At 55.0% G+C, this 22,442-nt stretch overlaps 1 protein-coding gene across 3 annotated transcripts in view; it reads left to right on the top strand.

Annotated features, from left to right (window-relative positions):
- PITPNM3 (PITPNM family member 3) overlaps nt 1-22,442 on the top strand; it is a 109,872-nt gene that overhangs the window by 48,621 nt on the left and 38,809 nt on the right. For all 3 annotated transcript variants that reach the window (XM_043995767.1, XM_043995765.1, XM_043995766.1), the window contains exons 4-5: nt 14,332-14,382; nt 20,855-20,931. In XM_043995767.1, the coding sequence (XP_043851702.1) occupies nt 14,332-14,382; nt 20,855-20,931 (128 nt within the window). The remainder of the gene's footprint in view (nt 1-14,331; nt 14,383-20,854; nt 20,932-22,442) is intronic.

Genomic DNA, 22,442 nt, shown 5'->3' with positions numbered 1-22,442 from the left:
CTGCAACCTTCTGTCCACTCCTGGCCCCATATCATGACCTTGCAAAAGTGGCAACATCCGGTCCAGACAGATTGGGGGACACTCGGATCTAGGGCTCAATGGCTACTGGACGATTCGTGTCCAGTGACCTGCTTTGGCCTAAAGGATTCTTTACAAGGTACAACCAGCCTCCCGTTGTGATCTGCCCCAGGTAACCCAGGCCTGATAGATTTCCTTTCTCCACATTAAATGTCCAACGTGCAGTTAGTTCATTAGTGAAAGAAAGCAGCTAGGGGCAGTGTCCCAGCGAAGTTCCCCTGTGCTGGCCCATGTCCAGCTTCTCAGAGGTGTGCTCAGAGACTCCCTCCTTTGCTGCTCAGCTTTCCTGCTGGGCAAGAGTGGGACAGAACTAGGAAGCAGGTCATCGGAAGGCTCATCAGGTCATACACACACATGCACAAACACAAGTGCTTGGATACACACGTGCACCCCCCCCCACACACCTATGGCCAGTGACCTGGAGCCTGGGGGAGGAGGCAGCCAGCATGGAGCCTCCTTGTATCCCCATACCCAGGCTATCCCTTTCTCTTTTCCCCTTATGCCTGGCCTGTTCCCTTCCCTTTTCTCCTTTCCCCTCATTTCTGCTTCCTTTCCTCTTCCTTCCTCAGAGCTGGCAGAGACTCAGAGATCTCTAGTCCAACCCACACCTGAATGAAATCCCCTCTTCCAACATCAATGACTAGTGGCCATCCACCCTTTGCTTGCAGCCCTCCAATGCCAGGCCCCAGACAGCTCATCTCACTCTGGGATCCCTCCACCCCTATTTCTTCATCTTTACTTCTTCCTTTCCCCTTTCTTCTTTCTTCCTTCTCCTCACTTTCTCATCCTTTCATTTCTCTCCTTTTATCTACTTCTTCCTCAGGCCTTAAGTTTCTCATCTATCCAAGGGGTTTAGAGATCCTTGGCCCTCATGAGTGCCTAGGGCTGTGGTGAGGAAGGTGTCTTGTAAACTCATTATGATAGCCTCAGGAGGGACGTCTGATTGGGGAGAAGGCAGAAGCTGGCTTCCCCCCGAGTTATGCAGTGATTTGCTTGCAGAGTATGGGCTGGGTCTTAGGTCTCCTGACTCCCACTTCTGGAATCTGTCCCCCATTCCTAGCATCCATGGCCAAGACACTCAGGTGGTTTCTAAAATGTGTGAAAGGAGGGAGACGCTGGACATGGAGGCTCATTCTAGACCCCATTTAGGCTCTTAGATGCTTGGTGAAGTGGGTCACTCTAGCCACCTCCTTGCCATGCTGCTGTACCGTTCAGACCACCGGATCTCCAGAGAACATGCCCTGGTAGACCTAACCCACTCATCCTTGAACCTCCTGCCCAAGGAGCCTAAGCTGTTCTGAATTCATGAGTTGAAACTCTATTTCATGAGTCCCCTTCCCCTACCATGGCAGTCAGCCATTCCATCAATATTTATTAAGCCCCTTCGATGTGCCGGGCACCAGAGATGTAAAGAAAGGTAAAAGCAGGGGCCCTGCCCTCAGGGTGCTCCCAGTCTAATGGGGGGGGACACCTGTGAGCAGGTCTGTACAAGCAAGCTGGAGACAGGAGGGAAGGCACTAGCACTGACCACCTTCTGTGGGGTGGGGTTTGACCTGAGGGACACTAGGGAGCCACAGTGTTTCTGGAGCAAGGGAAAGATGCATTTTAGTGGCAAGGGTGAAAGGTGGGAGAGGAGTCATTCAGTCTTTTGGTCCTTTGCCTCTCCAGCCCCCACTCATTGCAGGCCTGGCTGAATGCAGGGAGCTGTCCAGCACTAGGAGAAGGTTTGCTGAGATGATGCAGTGACAGGGGAGGGAGGGCTGGAACTGCTGCTCTTCCTTAGCGGCCATTCACTTCACAGCCTGGCAGCTCTTGGCCTCTAGATAGATTTCCATGAGGATGAGGTGAGAAGCGCAGCTGTTCCCCCCTTCCCCCCTCCAGATTTTCTTCTATCACCTCCACTCCCTTAGCCCCCAGCGTTGGAGACTCAGAAGTCTCCATTTTTACTTTTGCTCTCCTCTGCTGGACTCTCTCCTCTGGGACCCTTCCCTCCCCCCACTCCCCTCACTCCATGGGGGCTCTGGTCAGGGGCCCAGTCTCATGGGGCCAGACCTGGCAGGCATCTGTCACACCCAGGACGTTGCCTGTTAACTCACTCTTCCCTGGCTGATTTTTCATTAAGAGTCATTAGTCATCAGAGTCTGACATCTATTAGTTGGCCCCCAGATATGACAGGCAGCCTAAGGAAAGAGAGTGTGAGCTCCTCAGACAGACAGGAAGGAGGAGGTGGCCATGCCCCGGTAATGGTAATGGGAGAAATGCATGAGTATTAGTCATCCATAGCCACGTTACTGACAGGAGCTGTGGGATGCTTATTCTGCACACCCTGTCTCCTGGTCCTCCTTCTTAGCACCATCCCCAGCCCCTGGAGGAGCTAGTGGGGGGGCCACCTTCCCCAGTGACTGGCTCAGCCCCTGGGCTTTCACAGATGTTCCTTAAGCCACGAAGCCCTTCCTGTGACACTGCCCCTGGCCTCCTCACCAGCCAGCCACAACTGCCCAGGTCACGTAAGACCCTCCTGGCCCCTCCCGGTTGTGGTTGTGCACATCCCAAGGCTGGAGAGTGGCAGGTCCAGGCTCCCAGAAAGGGAAAGAGGAATCTCCTTTAGCCAACTCATCAGGTCTGAGTCTCCCCTAGTCCCCAGGCCTGGGGCCTCCCCACAAACCACAGGTTCCTGAGGATTCCACCTGCCCTCCCTGACACGCTGATCCTCTTGGGGTCCCCAAGGAGCGTGGTCTTTCTTTGCTCTTAGAGGGACCCCAGAGCACCCTCTCTGGTTCCTGTCCTCTTGTTCCTGCTTTTCTTCCCAGTCTCCTGGGTCCTGTTCATCTTGTGGTCAGTTACTCCTGACTTGTCTGACTTTCTGTGTTCCCATTGGGTTGATCCTTCCCTCTTGACTTACCCAGAGAGCTCAGGTCTGGTCCATTGGTCCTTGCAGCCAGCCCAGCTTCTCCTTGGCCCCTGACTGTCAATCAATCAGCATCTGTTACTTGCACCCAGCCTTGCATTTGACTGAGCTTTGGAGAGAGGAGGGCCACTATGTTCTCTGACCTTGGGGTGAGGAAGCAAGGCTGCCTGGTAGCAGGCGGGCATCAGAGAGCCGCACAGTGGTAACCAGGAGCTGAGGATTTCAGAGAGGGGCCCAGGGAGACTCGGGGACATTCTGAATTTGGTGCTAGGAGCCTGCGAGCCCAGGCTTAGTGGCATGGGAGGGGCTGGAAGCAGAGGACTCTGGGTGCAAGGCTGCATTATTCTCCTCTCCTGGGAGGCCTCGGGGCCTAGGGGGAGGCCTCTTCACCTTCTGCCTTCAGGCAGGATGCTAGAGGCCCAGACTCTGGGCTGAGGGGACCATCTGGCAGCCTTTCTTTGTGTCAGGAGCCCTGGAGGGGCAGGGCACTCACTCCCAAGAAGTCCTCATATTGGAGGAAGCCATCACCATTGCTTGTTTCTGGCTCCCCAGCTCCAACATCTCTCTGGCTGCTACTAGTCTGCACGTGTACTCTATCATATGAGTCTGCCAGGGACACCCCTCCAGTCCTGACCTCCTCACCTTACCTTCCTCCTGTGACGGGCATTGTGTCATCCCAGCTCCTCCCCCCACTCAGACACTAGGCATCTCTTTCAGCATCAGGCATGGCTTCATCCAAGCCCTTCCAAGTGCTCTTGACTCCATCACTTCCTGTTTCCACAGCCAGCCTCTGAGGTCATCCTTCCTATCTCTAGCCTTGGTCAGCAACTGACTGTACCCTGCCCCCAGTTCAACACACCTGCCCCCCAGCGCACACACACACACACACACACACACACACACACACACACACACACACGCGCACGCGCACGCAGAGGCCAGCCTGTCAGGAAAATCCTCCTCCTATTGAGCGATCTGGGGGCTTATGCTACATCTCCAGTGACCCTCTGCTGGCTTCAAGGTCGAGCTTCAGCCTGGCACATAGAGCCCATTTCCAGCCTCATCCACTCCCGTGCTCCCATTACTCTGTGCCCCTGAATGGTCCTTTTGTTCAGCTGTTCTCTGCCTTTGTTCTTGGCCTGTCCAAATACTCATCCTCCCCAGCCCTAATGCCATGACCCCAGTACGGGCAGGAAGGTGTCAGACCATGCCACTGACGGGAGAGTGATTGCCAGGCCATTGGGTCCGTGACCCTGGCAGCCCAACTCCATGTACTGCCTCATAAGCCGAAGCGTCTAATTGTGGGGCCCTGCCCTTCCCCTGCCCAGGTAGCTCCGTGCCCTATTGACTCACAAATGAGGTCAGTATTCTTCTCAGCATTCATGGGAGCTGGCAGTTGCCCTCTCCCTTCTCAGTCCATCCAGGATGGTCTGTGAGTCCCCAGCATCCAGACCAAGCACCACCCCATGGCCTGGGGGCTCCTGGAGAGTGACATTCATGAGCATTATCTTCATACGTGCCAGCTATAGACCCCCGGAGGACACCAGCCAAGCATGAGGCACCAGCCTTGGGTTCCAGGAGACCCCACTTTGCCAGGGGCCATTCTCTCCTCACCTCTCAGTGCAGAGTCACAGAATATCACAGAGGGAAAGAACTTCAGCTGTCTGCTTGGCCACCTGAGCCTGAACAGGAATCCTCTCTGAGCAGTGCTTGTCCAGCCTCTCCCTGAAGGCCACCGAGGAGGGGGAGCTCATCACCTCCCAGGGCCGCTGGCTCCATGATGGGGCAGCAGACCTGAATTCCCTTCCAAATTCACGGCTCCCTCCATTGTTGCTGGTTCTGCCCTCCCGGGCCAAGCAGAGAAGACCAACACCTCCTGCACAGGTTCTCTTGAGCTTCTCCTCTCCAGGTTAACCATGTCCCATTCCTCTGGAAGGCAGGCCCTTTGCCTGGACCCAGACCCCTCCTCCTTTGAACCCACTCCAGCTTAGCTATGTTCTTCCTAGACAGCAACCCCCAGATGTGAGCACAAGGATCCAGGTGCTGGATGTAGCCGTGACCAGGGCTGAAGACAGAAGGACCATCGTTGTCCAGTTCTGGATGACCTGCTTCCTTGCTCTGAGCCTGTGGCTGGATAAGACTGGCCACTGGGGGCTTCTGTGTCCCAGCACTGACACCTGTGGAGGCCACTGACTGCCACCTGTTCTGAGGAATCGACTGTTCGCTCACCTTATTCCCATCCTGCCTTTATGGAGTGAATAGTTGGAACCTTTGCTTGTTTGGGCATCCTCAGTGCCTGGAACACAGTAGGTGCTTAATCAGTGCTTCTTGGCTTGACCAAGTAGATTTTAAATTTCCTCTTGTTAATTTCTGACTCTGGCATTAAAAATGTTGTCTGTCCAACCTGGCTCTGTGTCATTTGCAGTTTCAACAAGTTGCCACTTATGCCTTTAGCCAAGACAATGATAAAAATGTAAAACAAAACACCAACTCTATGTGGCAAGGAGCAGATCCCTGAGCTTCTCTGGAGACCCCCTTCCCAGCTCACATTGAACACCCAGTGGCTACTCTTGGTCGTATTCTTTGAACCCACCTAATTGTGTGGCTGTCCAGCCCACTTTTCTTTATCTTGCTCATGAGAGGCTAGCAGGAGGCTCTCTTTCAGATGCTTTGCTAAAATCTAGGTGAACTATTTTTAAAACCTTGCCCTGGATCTCCTAGTCTAGTAACCCCAACCAAAAAGGAAATGGGGTTAGTCGGATGTGACCTGTTCTGTCTTTCCTAACTTTCCTCTTGTAATGTACTTGGTAGCAAAGCCCAGTTCCTGGGCCTCGGGAGTAAACCAGTTCCATTCTCCTGACTCCTGGAGACATCACCCTTCTCTGCTCTGGGCATGCCCCTCTCCAGCTCTAGCTCTTCCAAACAGCATCAACATGTCCCCTAGTTCCTTGGGGCCCATACCCACAGACTTGGGCACATCCTGAGCAGCCAGGTATCCTCCCACCCTCTCCTTGGTTCTCTTGGCTTCCATTTATTTTTGTCATGTGGTTTGGGATCCAAAGATTAGGGTCACACAGTTAGTAAGTGTTAAGTGTCTGAGGCCAGATTTGAACTCAGGTCCTCCTGAATCCAGGGCCAGTGCTTTATCCACTGCGCCACCTAGCTGTCCTCTGCCCAGGTTAATGGTTCATTTCTGGGCCTGACTGAAGGTCAATACCACACATCCATACACCCTTGGCAATTGGCTGGTGGAAGGCAAGGCTAGGGGCGGGGGGGGGGGTGGCATTCTGTCCCCATAGCAAAGGTCCTGGGATGGGCTGAATGCAGGATGGAGCTGAAGGTCACCACAGTTCTGAATGAGAGGAACTGGCTGCCTGGGCAGGGATGTATTGCAGTTAGCCTCACTGGAAAGAGGGCCTGTGATAACCCACCTTCCAGACCCTCAGCTCCCCTGTGGTCTGCTCTTCCCACCTCATGGCATTCTCTCCCTCAAAGAGTCTGGGAAGACAGCTGGGGATGCCCTTGTCAGCATCTGTGGGTTCAACTACTTTACTTCTCTGAGGATAACTCTCAAAGCTACATCTGCAGCCCTAACCCTAACCCTAACCGTAACCCTAACCCTAATCCTCCCCTCCTCCCTTTCCCTCTTCCTCTCCTTGCTCTCCCACCCCTTTCCCTCTCCCACCCCTTTCCCTCTCCCTCCCCTTTCCCTCTCTCTCCTCTTTCCCTCTCCCTCCCCTTTCCTTCTCCCTCTCCTTTCTCCCCATCTCTCCTCTCCCCTCCCCCTCTGTGTCCTCTTCTCTTTCCCCTCTTCCTCCTCTTCCCTCTTCCTCCCTCCCTACTGGACAGCTCCACCCAGATCAGATCAGACATTCACATCTCAGATTCAACCTGACCCTTTCAGGGGAAAAAGAACAGATTCGCTTGTTCACTGTGAGCCGTGATTTAATTGGTAATATTTGTAGGGAACTCCTGCAGAAGAAGCACCCCCACCAGACTGGAAGTATTACTAGTATTTTATCATACAATTCTCATTTCCCTCCTGTGATGTTGTTTCCAAAGCCTTATTAAATGGGATTTGATTGCACCTTGGAACCACTTCTCCTTCCACACACCCCCCCCCCCCCGCCCTCGCTACAAAAATGGTCTCTAATAATTTGATGAAAGTCAGTGGAGAGATTGGAGGTAACTTGTCAGGACTGTCTCTGTTCTGTAAAGTAGAAAAACCAATGATGGAAACCCCGCCCCCCCCACCGCAGCACAAAACCTCCAGGGTCTGCTGTGGTTTTCAGTCATTACTGACCTCCCCAGGGCTTAAGCTGGAAGGTTGTAGAGCGGAGATCTCATGCAAAGCCAGTCAGATAAGAAGCAGGCAGATGGAAACCTCTAGAATGGGTTGAGCCCACAAGCCCAGGAATGAGCCCAGAGGAGGCGGAAGACTCTTGGCTGGCTGTTTGCAGGGTGAAGAGTAGATGTGTACCTGGGGACGTGGGGACTAGTGAGGGTGACTGTGGAGTCTGCAGGTGGGAGCTTCAGTGGCTGCCCCCAGGGAGATGTAGACCCCACACTGCACTGAACCCCTGCCTGCACCCTGGGGAAGAGGCACGTGATGAAGGGAGGGCTGCCTGGAGTTGGCCACTTCCCAGGCCACTGCTGGGGCAGACCAGCCGGTGGCTCCCTCCCCCATAGCCTCCAGGTGGTGCATTGGCCCTGCCCCCTCCCCTAGGGCTCTGGAGACCTCAGCACTCGTTGCCTTTATCCAGGAGGCCTTGCCCTGGTTTGTTTTTTAAACAACAAAAATACTGGCCATGGAATTTTACTATAATCAGTTTCCTTTGTAATCCTGGGTATTTTGTTGTAGGCATTTAATGTGGCAGCCCAGTGAAACCCCAAAGCCAGTGTCCATCCTTGCTCCCCAGGGTGTTTCTTCTCCCCACCCCACTCATAATCACCAGTTCCTCCCAATAATTCTCATCTGGCAGGATCCCAAGTCCCTTCACTGCTCTGATTGCCATCCTCTGGGCACATTTTAGCTCAGCCCAGAGCTGACCCCAAAGCCCAGACATGAGATTCTGGCTGAGACAGAGGTCAAGGAACCCCCTCCTTGTCCTTGGACATGGCACCTCACAGAAAGCAGCCCATGTTCCTGATGGCTGACTCAGAGACCCTGTGGCCCCCACATATTCCTCTCAGAGTCTTCTATGAGAAGACTTTCCGGTGACAGGATGATACTCTTGAATGATCAGCAAGGCAGTCCAGTGTTGGGGAACTGCACTGAGGGGACCTTGTTCTGCTGGGTCCCAGAGGGCAGAACCAGGGTTTGTCAGTAGCTCTGGGAGGCCACTATCAGCTTGGCCCTGTCCAGCTGTGACTGTTAGTCCACCTTCTCTGTAGGTCCTCGTCTCAGTCAGCTCAATGACCACACAGCCCCTTCCAAGCCTAGGAGTCTATAGCTCTCTTGGGCCAGGGAGGGCCAGGGGTCATGACTGGGACTCACAGAAGTGAGTAATGACACATTTCTGTTCCTGTCCCCAGCCTCTTCCAGCCTCCCCCAGCCTCTCAGCTTTGCCGAAGTGCCTGGTGACTGTCCTTGCTCCCACCTTGCCACCTGAGGCTCTAATATCTAACCTCACAAGCAGATTCTCTTGTAGAAATCTCCAGGACTCCAAGGGTGCCATTCCCCCAGAGACAACAATTTTCATGTGTTCTTGACTCCTCTCAGCCTCCCTCTGAAGAAACCCAGGGCCCTGTTCCTTTCATAACACTTCCTAGGACTACCAGCTTGGAGGGCACATCCTAATTCCTGTTAGATTGGGTTGGGGCCTAAGCCCCAAGAGGCTCTAGGACCTAGCTCTGGGGCTTAGTCTGTGGGGCTCAGTCTAGGACTTAGCCTCTGGGACTCAGCAGCAGCAGGATCTCAGCTCAGCCTCTGGGGCTCAGCCTCTGGGGTTCAGTCTGTGGGGCTCAGTCTAGGGCTTAGCCTCTGGGGCTCAGCAGCAACAGGATCTCAGCTCAGTCTCTGGGGCTCAGCCTCTGGGGCTCAGTCTGTGGGGTTCAGTCTGTGGGGCTCAGTCTGTGGGGCTCAGCAGCAGCAGGATCTCTGCTCAGTCTCTAGGGCTCAGCCTCTGGGGTTCAGTCTGTGGGGTTCAGTCTGTGGGGCTCAGCCTCTGGGGTTCAGTCTGTGGGGCTCAGCCTCTGGGGTTCAGCCTCTGGGGTTCAGTCTGTGGGGTTCAGTCTGTGGGGCTCAGTCTGTGGGGCTCAGCCTCTGGGGTTCAGTCTGTGGGGCTCAGTCTAGGGCTTAGCCTCTGGGGCTCAGCAGCAGCAGGATCTCAGCTCAGCCTCTGGGGTTCAGTCTGTGGGGTTCAGTCTGTGGGGCTCGGCAGCAGCAGGATCTCTGCTCAGTTTCTAGGGCTCAGCCTCTGGGGCTCAGCCTTTGCAGCTCAGTCATTCCATGCTATCTCATCCCCAGACTCAAATACAAGTGGATCTGTGCCTGGCCCCTGGCCCCTGGCCCCTGGCCCCAATTACACCTCCTGCGCTGCCATCGCACTGGCCATTTTCTCTCTGAGATAAGTGCTGACAGGCTCCCCACAGGATGATAGACTCATTTGCTTTTCCTGCTTATCTCTGGGTAAATCTTATCACAGCATCTCAGCACATCTTTCCCTTCACTAGACAAGTTCAGAAGTGTCAAGAACAGAGGCTGGTGACAATGGAAAGACTCCCTCCTGTGAGTAGCAGACATGCCTCTTAGACTTGGTTTATTCACCTCCTGGAATCTCTGACGGCTCAAGTATTAGAAAGTGTCCTGAAGAAGGATGGTGACAGGATCTGCAGAAGTGGGACATCCAAGGCTCCTGCTTCCTCTTTGGGTGCTTCCTCAGGCTATGGTCCTCCGTGGGCAGCATGGTCCCCAGGCTCCATGATGATGCATTATCCTAGAAAGGGCGTTGTTTTCCTGCTCTCAGCTGCTCCTGACTCCATGGTAACAGCTTACCTCATCTCTACTTCTGTTCTGGATACATTAAAGAATCCGTCACAGAATCCTAAGGGCACCTTGTCCAATCCCCACCTGACCAAGGACCCAACAACCTGCCATCCAGTCTTTGCTCAACATTAAACATCCCTTGCCAATTGTGTAGTAAAAATAGGGTAATAACCTGGCACCCTTCCATGTGATGACACCCTTGCCTTCCTTGTCCCTCTCCCTCCCTTCTCTCCCTCCCTCCCTCCTTTCCTCACTAGGTTAGATGTGAGCTCCAAGCTGCATCTCCAGTGGTGGGAATGTCCTTGGGATCATTCTTATCTAAACAGTTTCCCACAGGCAACGAATGGCTGTGGGATCCAGGAGGCTGGGGTGCTCACCCTCTGCTCTGCACTCAGGCATATGAGCTGTGGCTGACCTTCAAAGAGGGAGAAGGGTCAGCCTCTTTTCTTATACTGTGGCTCCTTTATGTGATATCTTCCTCCATTAGCGTGGGAGATCCTGGAGGGCAAGGACAGTCTGGTTTGAATATATGTTTTTGTGTCCCCAGAATTTGGCCCTTGGTCAATGTTTTATCTATTGTGGTAAAAATTATTTGTGGTAAAGATTAATATTGGAAGTTTTAGCTGAATCATTTGAGAGATTGCACATGCTAAAGCAGACAAGAGAACGCAGAATCTCACACTATCTATGCAACTGCTGACCTGGCATTTCATATCACCTTGGCTCTGCACTGTCTGACCAAATCCTCCATGAGTCACATCTTCTGACAAGCCTGTGACACCTTGGGGTTCCTCTACCTGTCTCCAAGGGGGGCCCTGCTGCCACTCCCTCCTGCCTTAGCTCTCATGGAAGGTGCCGGGAGCTCCTGGCCTCTCGAATGCATCTGGCTGCCTCTTGGGCTGGACATCTCCGTCACTTGCGTTCACAGTAGGAAAACCAAAGTGGCAGCTAGTGGCCCAAGGCTGTGCCTGAGAGCCACCTTAGTGGCCAGGGCTGGTTGGGGATTAAGGTTTGCTGGGTCATCCCATAGCATCAAGACCTTCTGCCCCATCATGCGTTTTCCCAGGAGTGGGGAACAGCCTGGGGGAGCGGGGAGGGATGGCGTTGTTGTTTGCCCCTGTGCCAACAGAGGGTGAATACTCTCCATCAGGACAGATCCCAAGAGGGATCCCTGCCCGAGGCCGCCTCCCGATGTGCTCAGGGCAGCCCTCCTGGTTAGGATGGTTTTGCTGGCTTCCCTTTTGTAGCTTTCTCTGCAGTAGTCATGGTACTGCCCTCCAGGGCCAGCCAGGATGAGGCTCGTTCCTCCATCTGACAGCCTTTGGATGCTTGTAGGGAGCTCCCCTGACTCCCTGAGCCTTCTCCAGGATCCACAGTATCCCTGACCCCCCACTCCACACCATGAACTCCATGTCCTTCACCCTCCAGCTGCTACAGAAATGTCAGTGCAGGGGATCTCAGAGAATTTGACCCCAGCAGCCTCTGAGGACCGTGAGGGAGATACAAGGACACATTTCCTGGGAAAAAGAGCAGGGGTCTTTGGTCCTATAATTAACTTTGGTGCAGGTAGCTCTGAAGGGCCGTGCGTCCTGAAGCTGCAGGAACAAGGGGGTGACAGTCCCGGCATCTCTGGCCTGGGCAAACCTTGGCTGAAGTCCCGGGCTCAGTCTTGAGGGGAGCCAGAGCGCTGCCGGGAAGGATGGTTGTTTTCGTCCCTGGCTGCTCTCCTGCCTCCTGATTTCCCTGGCCCCCTTCTCCAGGACACCTTCCCTGTCACCCAATAGCTCACACTTTCTCTCTGTTGGTGTATGGCCTTCTCTGCGGCTTGGTCATTTGCAGGTTGTCTTTGATTAGACTGGCAGCCCCTTGAGGGCAGGCATTGGATCTTCCTTTGTCCCCTCAGTGCTTGGTACTCAGAAAAGTGGCTGGAGGGCTTCGTGGGCCCAGGGCTTCCTTTTGCTGACTGTTAGCCTGTAACTTCACCTCCTTCCCCGCTATAGCCCAGTCCCTATGGTGACATGATGCCCAGGACTCAGGAGAGTGTGTGAGCGGAACTAGTGGTCATCATGGCATGCTCTTGTCCCCGGACGGGTCCTCTCTGCCACCACCCTAAATGCCTTGCCTTGAGTATCTCTTGGCAATCTCTGCAAATGCAGCTGGTGGCTCTCCATCCCTCCCCTCTGCACTGAGTGGATGGGTCATAATCAGATCTTGTGGAGGGCCTGCATCCCAAGGAACTTCCAGTCCATTTAATTTAAGCCTTGCACCATCCAACTGAGGTGTGATTATTGCCCTGTCCATACAGGGAAGGTAGCCTCAATGAAGTGGATGGTAGAGGAGGCCAGTTCTGGCTTATCTGTTTGCCATGCGCACCCCCAATGCAGATGCAGAGCCCAGCTGAGGGGGGAGGCTTGCCACCCTGGCCTTTGAGACACCCCAAAGTGAAGGAATCCTGGGGTTCCTGAGGATACATCACTCGCTGCTCTGGGTTCTGGGTCTGCCCAGATCTGAGACTGGGAATTGGAGAAAGTCTCCGTTTCCTGGGCTGCCCTGGCCCTAGGCCCTCTGAGGCCTGGGTTGGGGTGGGGGTGGGGGGCTCCCATGGGAGGTGAAGTCACAGGCTAACAATCACCTGCCTCCAGGCAGACTGGGCAGGATGGGAGTCCTGAGAAGTGTGGGGGAGCAGGGTGTAGTGCCAAAGCCCAGCTGCAGAGGCCAGGGGCCAGCCTTGGACCTCTGGACCTCTCTTTGAGGGGCTCTGCTTCGAAATCTGAGCAGAAAGGGCAGCTGAGCCCTCCAGTGGAGGGCGGGCCAGGGCAGAGAGCATGGCTGAGGAGGCTGGATTCACAGAGGAATGTGTGTGAGCAGCTCAGGCCTGGCTCCTGCCCGGAGGCAGGCTCTTTTCCCACCCCCTGGTTCCCCAGTGGGCTCCTGGGGCTGCTGCCCACCCCCGCCAGCTCTTCTGAGAACTCCAACTTTCTCAGGGAAAGTACAGGCAGAGCCGAGGGGGAGCCACTTCAGGCTGGCTTCCCACCAGAAGTCAGCGAATGGGCCGTGCAGCAGGAAGCTATTTCTAGATTCCTTGTGGACCCAGTCAGGGCCGGCACGTTTCTCCCCGGGCCCCCTGGGAAGTTTATCTGGGGGAATGGAATGCACTTGTTCTCATACTATTGGCCATTGGCCCAGCCCAGGCCAGCCCAGCCCAGGCCCATTCAGGTGTCACCTCCTCCTCCAGGAAGCCTGCCCCCATCTCCCTCTAGGATTTATGCTTTCTCCTTTGGGGCCTGGCCCAGGCTCCCCGCCTATGCCAACTGAGGGTGGGGTCAAGCTGGTGTTCTTGAAGACCGGGCCTCCAAGGACCAAAGGACTCCAGGCAGCCTGGCTGGGCCTTCCTGGCTATTAAAGTTTTTTTGTTGAATGTGGTTCTCATTTTGCTGAACTTTTCACAAGAGGCTCATTTCCCCAACAAGGATAAGCTTCGGAAACGAAGGCCGATAACATCACCATTTCTCTGCCCTCCAAGAGGGCACTGAAGGGGCTCCACAATCTTCCCCCCCCTCCCCGGGCCATCTTTCCTGGCTTCATTCACACTCTCTGCTCCATTCACAGAAGCCTGCACCCCCCACCTCCGAGCCTGTGCTCACTCGGCCCCCTCTTGTGTGTGCACTGCCTCTTCCATGAGGCCCTCCACGGCTTTGTGACTATATGTGGGTACACTGGGGCATCCTCCCCGGGGCCTGTAAACTCCCTAGGGCAGGAACAGTCTGGTTTTTGCCTCTCTCTCCATGGGCTATCATGGAGTCTGGCACACAGTAGGTGCTTTTAAATGGCCATTGAACTGAGTTCAATGGTAAAGAAATGGGTGTCCTGCTTCTCAGATGTCCAGGGATACAGGGATGAGTGGGAGAACTGACCCAAGGAATGCAGTCAGGGCTCCCAGCAGCCCCAGGGGCTGCCATGTGGGGCTGGCCCAGTGATGTTCTATAGGGTGACAACTGGGTTTTAGGCTTCCTTCTTGTCATTATTGAGTTGGATTTTGAAAATCAGGCCTGCCCTGCTTTGGAGAAGGTGGGGTGGTGGGGAGCAGGGAGATCAGGGAGAGAAGGGGATGGGAGGCGATACCAGGGAAGGGAGGGGATACCAGAGGAGGGGAAGGGAAGGGAGGGGATAACAGAGGAGGGGAAAGGAAGGGAGGGGATACCAGGGAAGGGGAAGGGAAGGTATACCAGGGGAGGGGAAGGGAGGAGATATCAGGGGAGGGGAGTGGTCTCACACTCAGGGTCTGACCCCTTTGGGTCCAGAAAACCCCAGGCTATAACCAAAGTCCTAATGTGGCTCCCTTTCTGTCTTCCCACAGGAGACACGGGGTCTGGGCTCTGCACGTCCAGTGTCCTTCAGGAAAAGCAGCGTGAGTCCAGTCCTGATTTCTCTTTGACTTGGTTGCTTTCCTGTGGATGCTTCTGCTTTCTGGTTATTCTCACCTCCAGTGAAAAAGCAGCAGGACCCCAGGGATGACTTGGCCTGAGCTGGGGTACAGGGGGGTCACAGGCCCAGCCCCCCCAGCCCTCAAGTTATCAGCCTGGTGTTGGAGGAGAACCAAGGAAATAAAGGGGCATGGGGGGGGGCTGCAATGTCTGCCAGGGTCCCAGATTTGTCCTCTGGGTGGGCTCAAGGGGAAGGGTAGATGCCATGACTCTTGGGACTGCAGGGGGTCTGGACTCACCTCAGCTCTGGGGCCTTCAGGCCCCAGGAAAGAAGCTTCTCCCGACAAAGTTGTCCTGTGGCCAGAAGCCAAGGAGCACATGTAGCTGTCAGGGGAGGGGAAGGCCCCCAGGCTCCTGGTGGTTACAGCCCCCCCCACCCCACCCCAGGACAGGTTCCCACCTGTCCTGGTCCCACGTCCTGTGCTCCCGGCACCAACAGGCCTTCTCCTAAGACATGGCACACCTTGATCAAGGGCAGGGTCAGGAGCTGGCTCAGGCAGCGGGCCTCAGGATGGTTTGCAAAGGCAGCACTTGGAGTGGGCTCATTGGCCGGGCAGGGTTGGGACCACGTGGGTGGAGGACCAAGGAATGGGCCACTTTGAGATCCTTTGGGCCTGGGGCACTGCAGGGGCAGAGCTGATGCTTGCTAAGAGGGTCCGGGACAACCTCCGCTGGGGGCAGACATACTGAGTGTTGGGGCAGAGACCCTCAGGCCAGAGAAGACAGGAAGGCCACCTCACCCAGGCTGCTGGGCTCTCAGACCAGATGAATGGAGCCTGGAGTGCAGACAGGAAGATAGACAGACAGACCTGATCAGAGACATTTGCCACCAAGCTTCCAGTGATGTCCAGAGCCCCTTCTGCTCTCTCCCTCTCAATCCCCAACTTGGATCTGAGTTTCTGTCCCTCTCCCACCTCCCCTGAGTAGATCTTTCTTTTGTCTGTCTGTCTGTCTCTGCCTTTGTCCCCTCCTCTCCTTCTGTCACTTTTTTCCGGGGGGGGGGCTGTCTCTTGTCTCTTCATTTCCCTCCCTGTCTGTCTGTCCTCCCCCCTCTCCCTCCCCTTCCTTCTGTCACTTTTGTTCCCCTGGAGAGGGGGCTTCCCCCCTTCATTTCCCTCTCCTGTCACTGTCTCTGTTTCTGTCCCATGGGTGTCCTATGGGCTCCAAGGGAGCCCCCGGCCTCTGCTGTGAGCCCAGCCCCCTGAGACCTCCCCTCACATTTCTCTGGACAGGGTCCTTCTCTGCAGATGTTCCCTCTCCTCTGCAGGCGAGGCAGGGAGAGCACCCGGAGTCTATTAGGGCGTATTTTCGGTTCCTAATTGACAACATATGCTGTGGGAACGTATTTGTCCTGACGGATTAAGTCATTCCCGACGGCAGCGGGCGTGGGGGAGCAGATGCTTGAAGAGCCCTGATTTCCCCGGGGACTGGCTGCGGCACCAGACGTCAGAACTGCCCGCCATCCCCTAGGAGGCGTGTGGGATGCGGCGGGTCCGGGTGGGGCACCAACAGCCTCCATCTAGGGTGGGGCTAGAGCCTCGCCCCGCCCCCGCCCCATCTGCTGCAGCCGCTGCAACTAAGGGGGGCCCGGACCCTCTTCCTCCCCAATCCCCCCGTAGGCTGACTCTAGTCGGATTGAGTCCCTGAGTCAAGGTGGGGGCGGGGAACTAAGGGGGTGGAGGACCCTAGGATTTGGCACTTTCCCACATCTCCATCCCACGTCCCACGTGTGACCTTGAGGGGCTGGGGTCACTGGAGGGGGTGGGGTGTGGAGCAGCCCCTCCCCCTTGCATCTTTAGGATTTAACTCCTGTGTTAAAGGCAGGGATGATGTAGGTGAGGGGAGGACGGAGCAAGGCCAGAGGAAGGAATGCTCCTTTCTCTTGGTGTGAGCTCTGGGAACTAGAGGTCGGTGGGGTGGGGAGGGAGGCGTTCAGGCCCTCAGTGCTGGCTCCCCTTGGGTTCCTGAGCACTTTACTCCTGGACAGGTCTTGGGTACCCCAGTTCTAGGTCACAACAGGCAGTAGGGGGGGGAGTGGAGGAAGAAGGCCTCACAACGTGGGCCCAGGTCCCTGGGCAGGTCTCCCCAGTGCCCTGTGGGTTAGAATGGCTGCTCCTGGAAGGTAGGGCCTCTCCCTCGCCCCCGCCCCCCCTCCCTGGCCCCTCCCCCTCCCTCTCCCCTTCCCTGTCCCAGTCCCTCCCCTCCCCTCCTCTCCTCCCTCTTCCTTCACTTTTTCTTCTCCTCCTCTCTCTCTCCCCTCCTCTCCTCCTCCCTCTTCCGACCCTTCTCCGCCCCTTCCCCCCCTCCCCTTCCCCTCTCCTCTTCCCCTCCCCCCTCCCCTTCCCCTTCCCTCTCCCCCTTCCTTCCCCTCTTCTTCTCCCTTCCCTTCTCATATGTGGATCGGCAGCCTTTCTTAGCACAGAGCCTGGCACATGCTAAGCCCTCCCTAACTAGGACTATAAATTCATAATTCCAATACTGTTGTGTTTTATTAAGCACCCACTGCATAAGGAGCCAAGTTTTGGGGGATGCCGGGGACTGTGAGACAGGGATAGGCCCTGCCCTTGATGCACTTACATTGGGGGAGGGGGGAGCAGTGCAACAGTAAACGGATGAGTTTTAACGAGATCATTAGAGAAGATCCAGGGAGCCACAGGGACCGGGGAAGGATTCCCTGAGGGGCGGGGGGGGGGGGGCGGCGGCGCTTGAGCTGAGTCATTAGTGAACCTCGGAATGAGGAGGCGAGGAGGAGGACCTGGGCCAAGACGGATGCTGAGTGTGGGGAGCAGCCAGGCCTGGGAGCGGGGCTGGAGGGGGGGGGGTTGGAGCTGCTCTGGGAAAGGTTTTCATCTTACGCTACAGGCACCATTCAAGGTTGGGGGCGGGGAAAGGCTCAGTCTTGTGCTTCAGGAGGATGATTTTGGCACGTGGGGAGAGGATGCATTGGGGAGGAAGCTAGGGGGCCAATGGGGAGCCGGCCCTTCCTGAACTAGATGGGAGGGCCCTTCGAAGGTCAGAGGAAACCGGGAGATCGCTGTGAGTTCTCTGGAGGGAGAAGCAATACAATTTGTCAACGGACTGAGTTTGGGGGCGATGGAGAGGGAAGAGTCAAGGGGGGCGGGAGGAATTAGCATTTACTAAACACCTGCTACGTTCCTGGCACTGGACAAAGCACTTCACAAACTTGGGAGAAAGGGGCTGTTATTCCAATTTTACAGATAAGTAAACTAAGGCAGACAGGGGTTACATGATTTGCTCAGGGTCACTATGTAGTAAGAATCTGAGAGTGGATTTGAACTCTGGTCTTCCTGACTACGTGCACCTGGATCCCTAGGACGCATCCCTGAGGAGGTTGTAAGCCTCGGTGACCTGTAGGTGGCGGTGCCTTTAACCACAATAGGAAAGTTTGGAGGTGGACAGAATGGGGGGTGGGGAGGACGCTGAGTCCTTCTTTGGATTGTCGAGTTTGAGATGCCCATGGGACATTCAGTCCGAGAGGATCCAGAGCAGCCAGGAGAGAGCCTGGAGGAGGCGTCTGTCTGCCTGGGAGGACAATTAAGGCCAAGGCTGTAGAAGGGGTGGGGGGAGGGGAGGCGAGGCGAGGCGAGGCGAGGCGAGGCGGTGGACGGAGAGCCTGGGTTCGCGTTCGGAGATGGGGGTCGTCTGTGGGGAGGTGGGGGAGAGGACATTTAACTCGAGGGCGATCAGTGCAGAGAGAGCAGGACAGCGTGCTGAGGGTGGGGGCTGGGGCTCTGTGGTGGGATCCTGCTCTCTCCCCTCTCCTCCCTTTCTGCCCGGCCCAGGACCCCGGGATGCGCTGGTAATGAGGGGAATGGCAGACGCAATTTGAGCTTTCCTAAGGCTGTGATTAAATGGGCAAAAATAGCCCTTCTTGCAGCTGGAGGGGGCGGGGAAGGGGATATCATGGGGGGGGGGGGCGGGAAGGAAGCTGACACTCCTGCAGCTTGGAGATGAAGGGTGCTGGAGAGGAGACAGTGGAACCTTTGGGGTCTGGAGATCACAGTTCAAGTCCCACTTCAGCCATTTCCTAGATGGGTGACCATTAGCAAGTCTGTAATAATGCTTTATGATAGGGTTGGCAAGGTTGAGGCAACAAGACAAAAGCACTCTTAACCCAACTAGTTTTCACTTATGGTTGCCCCAGGGACCCCCTTTCCTGAGCCAAGCCAGGGCCTGAGGCCCCTTCAGCAGATGCTAAGCTTGCTTACTGAGCAGTGTCTGAGAATAGGTGGGAATAAAGTCAGGTCTCCTCATGGCTGGAGGGAACCCTGATCTGGATGCCCCAGCAGTTTGCGTTCCTCAACTAGAACCTGGGTCTGAGCCCCCTTCCTGTGGGCAGAGGGACTCTCTGCTGAGTAGGCAAGGAGGTGACTGGGCGGGGGCACCCTGAGCCACAGCTGGGCAGCAGGTAGAAGACAGGGCTGGACTGGCAGAGGAGACAAGTCCTGAACCCAGTGGCAAATGTGGGCATTAGCATGGTGCAGGTGAGTGGTGGGTGACCATTCTGCATGGGTCAGGTGGTCCCAGGCTGTAGAGGCCTAGAATGTCTGACTCAGGATTTAGGCATTCCCAGTGTGACTGGGAAGATATAATCTGTTGTAGAAAGGACTTAAAAACTCTGATTTCTTCTTTCCTTTTCACCAAGGATACCCTCAGTGTGGACTTAGACCATTCTTGTGAGGGTCTTTATAGCTTTGGGAAAACAGGTGTACCACCAGGAATGATGATGACTGACATTTATGTAACACTCAGGGGCAGCTAGGTGGTGCCAAAATGCAGAGTGCTGGGCCTGAAGTCAGGATGAATCATTTTCCTCAGTTCAAATGCAGCCTCAGTCACTTACTAGCTGTGTGACTCTGGACAAGTCACTTAACCCCGTTTGCCTGTTTCCTCGATTGTAAACTGGGCTAATGACTGCATTAGCTCCCTTTCAAGATTGTTCCAGTGAAAGTATTTTGCCATAGATATCAGTCCCTAGTGGTCCTGTCCTCTACTCCACGAAGGAGGATGCCCCCTGGTGGAGACATCAGCTCATGACTGCTGGACCCTTGCTGCAAAGTTGATCATTAAGGCCAGACCCCTCAGTTCTTGCTCAGATAGGGCTGTCTGGTGGTCCTTCCTCTGGGAGGGGTACCCCCTCCTTCACATGGTCCAGACTCTAGTAGCTTCACAGATCACCTACTGCCTGCCTGGTGGTCACCTCTCATGGAGGACTATTGGCAGCTGATTCACGGCCCTGGCTTGTGGGGTGGGATGTCTCCTGTGAGGGCCTCGGAGACCCCAGGGTCACTCCAGACACCATATTGAGGCATGGCATAAAGAGCATGTCCAAGTAGAGGGAAACAAACATATGTTAGCCAGGGGTGCCCCAGGCATGGAGGGAGGACTGGGATGGCAATAGCAGGGAGGATGCTGAGGATTAATTCCCTCCAGACTGCATGGATCTTTTCTAGCTTCCTTTTCTCCCTACACCAATTTAGACCAGGACCTGTGTGGCTGCCAGTGGTAACCCTGGAGTGGGATTGGAGGGCGGATTGTGTTCTTCATAGGTCTTCAACGAATGTACAGTGAAATTCGGATAGGGGTGGGGACAGAGAGGTCTACACAAGACAGCATGGCTAGTACAGCAGGGAGGTGCCTACTGAGATGTCTGTGCCACATCTGGCACCTTAGGAAGGCCCCCTTGGTCCTCTTACTTCACAAAAGGCTGGCCTCATTAGTGCTGGCATTCAATGCCTCTGAGGAGGACTTGGTCTGCCTTACACAGGGCCCTGGGTTGTGTGTGTGTGTGTGGGGGAGCTGCCTCTGGCCAGCTCAGAGGTCTGAATATGAGTCCCTAGCTAGAGTCAGGATGGCAGTGCTCAAAGTTTGGGGTCTCAAGACCCCTTTACACTTAATATTTATTTATGTATTTTTTTGTTGAGGCAATTGGCATTAAGTGACTTGCTTAGGTTCACACAGCTAGTAAGTGTTAAGTGTCTGAGGCCGAATTTGAACTCAGGTCCTCCTGAATCCAGGGCTGGTGCTCTATCCACTGTGCCACCTAGCTGCCCCCCACACTCAATAATTATTGAAGACCCCAAAGAGAACTTGTTTAGGTGGCTTGTAGAAAGAACATCTTAGGGCTATTATGAAAATAGACTTGATCTTGGACCCCAGGGGTCCATGAACCATACTTCGAGAACCACTGAGCTAGAGGATGGAGATAGCCAGCTCTCTGAGAACCAGAGAGAGCCTGGGTTTTCCTGGGAGTGAGCACCCTCTGGTGTTGGTTTGAGGGCATAACCATGGAGGTAACACCTTCCATAAACAGACCACAAAGTGTGATGTGTAAGCAGAGACATTTGGTCTTCTTTTTCTCCTCCCACCACACAGGAGAATTATATCGAGTTTCTTTGAGAAGACAGAAATTTCCAGCCCAAGGCAGCATTGAGATCCATGAAGATTCTGAGGTGGGTGGTCCTGCAGTGCAAACATGAACTCTGTAGCACATATAGGAGCATCTGAGCCAGGGCCCTGTTCTTGGGTGTCAGACTCTAACTCTTTCCCTGCACTGAGCTGTCCTGCCTTCAGCTGGCTTTCCCTGGCTCTATCCAAGCTGCAGTGGGGGGAGAGGGATATGGGGGAAGGGAGGCTACATCGATGACGAGGCTAATGCCTGCCCTATCAGATCCCTGGTGCACAAGGCCTCTTTATCCTTTATGAAGACCCCTGGAATGCTAAGTGTGGAGTTTATAGTTGATTCTAGAGGCACTAGGGAGTCACAGCATGTTTGAGGGCAGGGGAGGCACATGATAGCTCACTTCTCACAAAGAGCTTCTCTTCACATGCCTGAGGTGGGGTGTGCCTATGACCCCCATTTTACAAATGAGCAAACCTCAGCCCAAATAGGGAAACCCTTACTTTCTCCCCTGGGTGGGAGGCTCTAGAGTAAGTCTTGAACACACCTGGGTTTATGCTCTAGGAAGATTCTCTTGGTGACTGAATGGAGGAACTGGAGGCCAGGGAGACCAGGCAGGAGGCACTTACTGCAATAAGCCAGTGATGAGGGCTGGCTCCACCCTAAGCGGGAACAGGGGGCCAATGAACTCTGTTTTTTACATAGTTGTTCAGAGGTGCCAGAGGACCATGGCAGGGAGGGTTCAGAAGGATTTGGTGATGGGGACCTGGGGCTTGGGGACATGGAGCTGGTAGTCATCTGCAGAGAGATGACAAATGAATGGGGTGGGGGGCATGACAGAGACTGCCACAGGGAAGAGAGGGCTGAACAGAGACACAGAGAGAGGCAGAGGGAAGAGGAGGCTGGAGGCAGAGGAAAGTGGGGCTGGACAGAGACACAGAGAGAGGCAGAGGGAAGAGGAGCCAGACAGAGGCAGAGTCAGATGGAATGGCTGAAGGCCTGGGGACAAGCGACTCCAGGGAGAAGGAAAGCCCTCCCTTGGCCCCGGGTGTCTCCCCCTCCCCTTTTTTCTTACCCTCCCCCTCCCCAGTCACAGAGACTTGAAGCCTCAGAACCCTCTTTCCTCTTAGCCCCCAGCCCTCCATGTCCCTGCCTCTGGCCCAGAGCCCTCCAAAGGTGGACACTAATTCCATCTCCTCTCAGGCTGCCAGCCTAGTTCACCCAGAGTCTCATATGGTACCGTAACAGGTCTCCCTTCCCACTCTCTGCCACTTGCTGCACAGTCTGAAGTAATCTTCCTAAAGTTCAGGCCAAGTGAGGAGTCATGTGACCATGCCAGGCCTCAGTTTCCTATCCTTGGATTAGATGGCCTCTGAGGTCCCTCACGGCACTAGCTCTATGATTTATAATCCACTCCCTTCCTCCGAAACCTTACATGGCTCCCCATTTCTTCTAGGTTTGAACAGAACTTCTTATCTGGTATACAGGCACCCCACGGTCTGGCTCCTCCTCTGTCCAGCCAAACTCCCTAAACCTGTCCCACTGTCTCCTGACTGTGCCCTG

This window comes from Dromiciops gliroides, chromosome 3, assembly GCF_019393635.1.
Source record: "Dromiciops gliroides isolate mDroGli1 chromosome 3, mDroGli1.pri, whole genome shotgun sequence".
NCBI lineage: Eukaryota > Metazoa > Chordata > Mammalia > Microbiotheria > Microbiotheriidae > Dromiciops > Dromiciops gliroides.
Note: the sequence above shows the minus strand (reverse complement) of the source record. Positions and strands in the feature narration are given on the sequence as shown.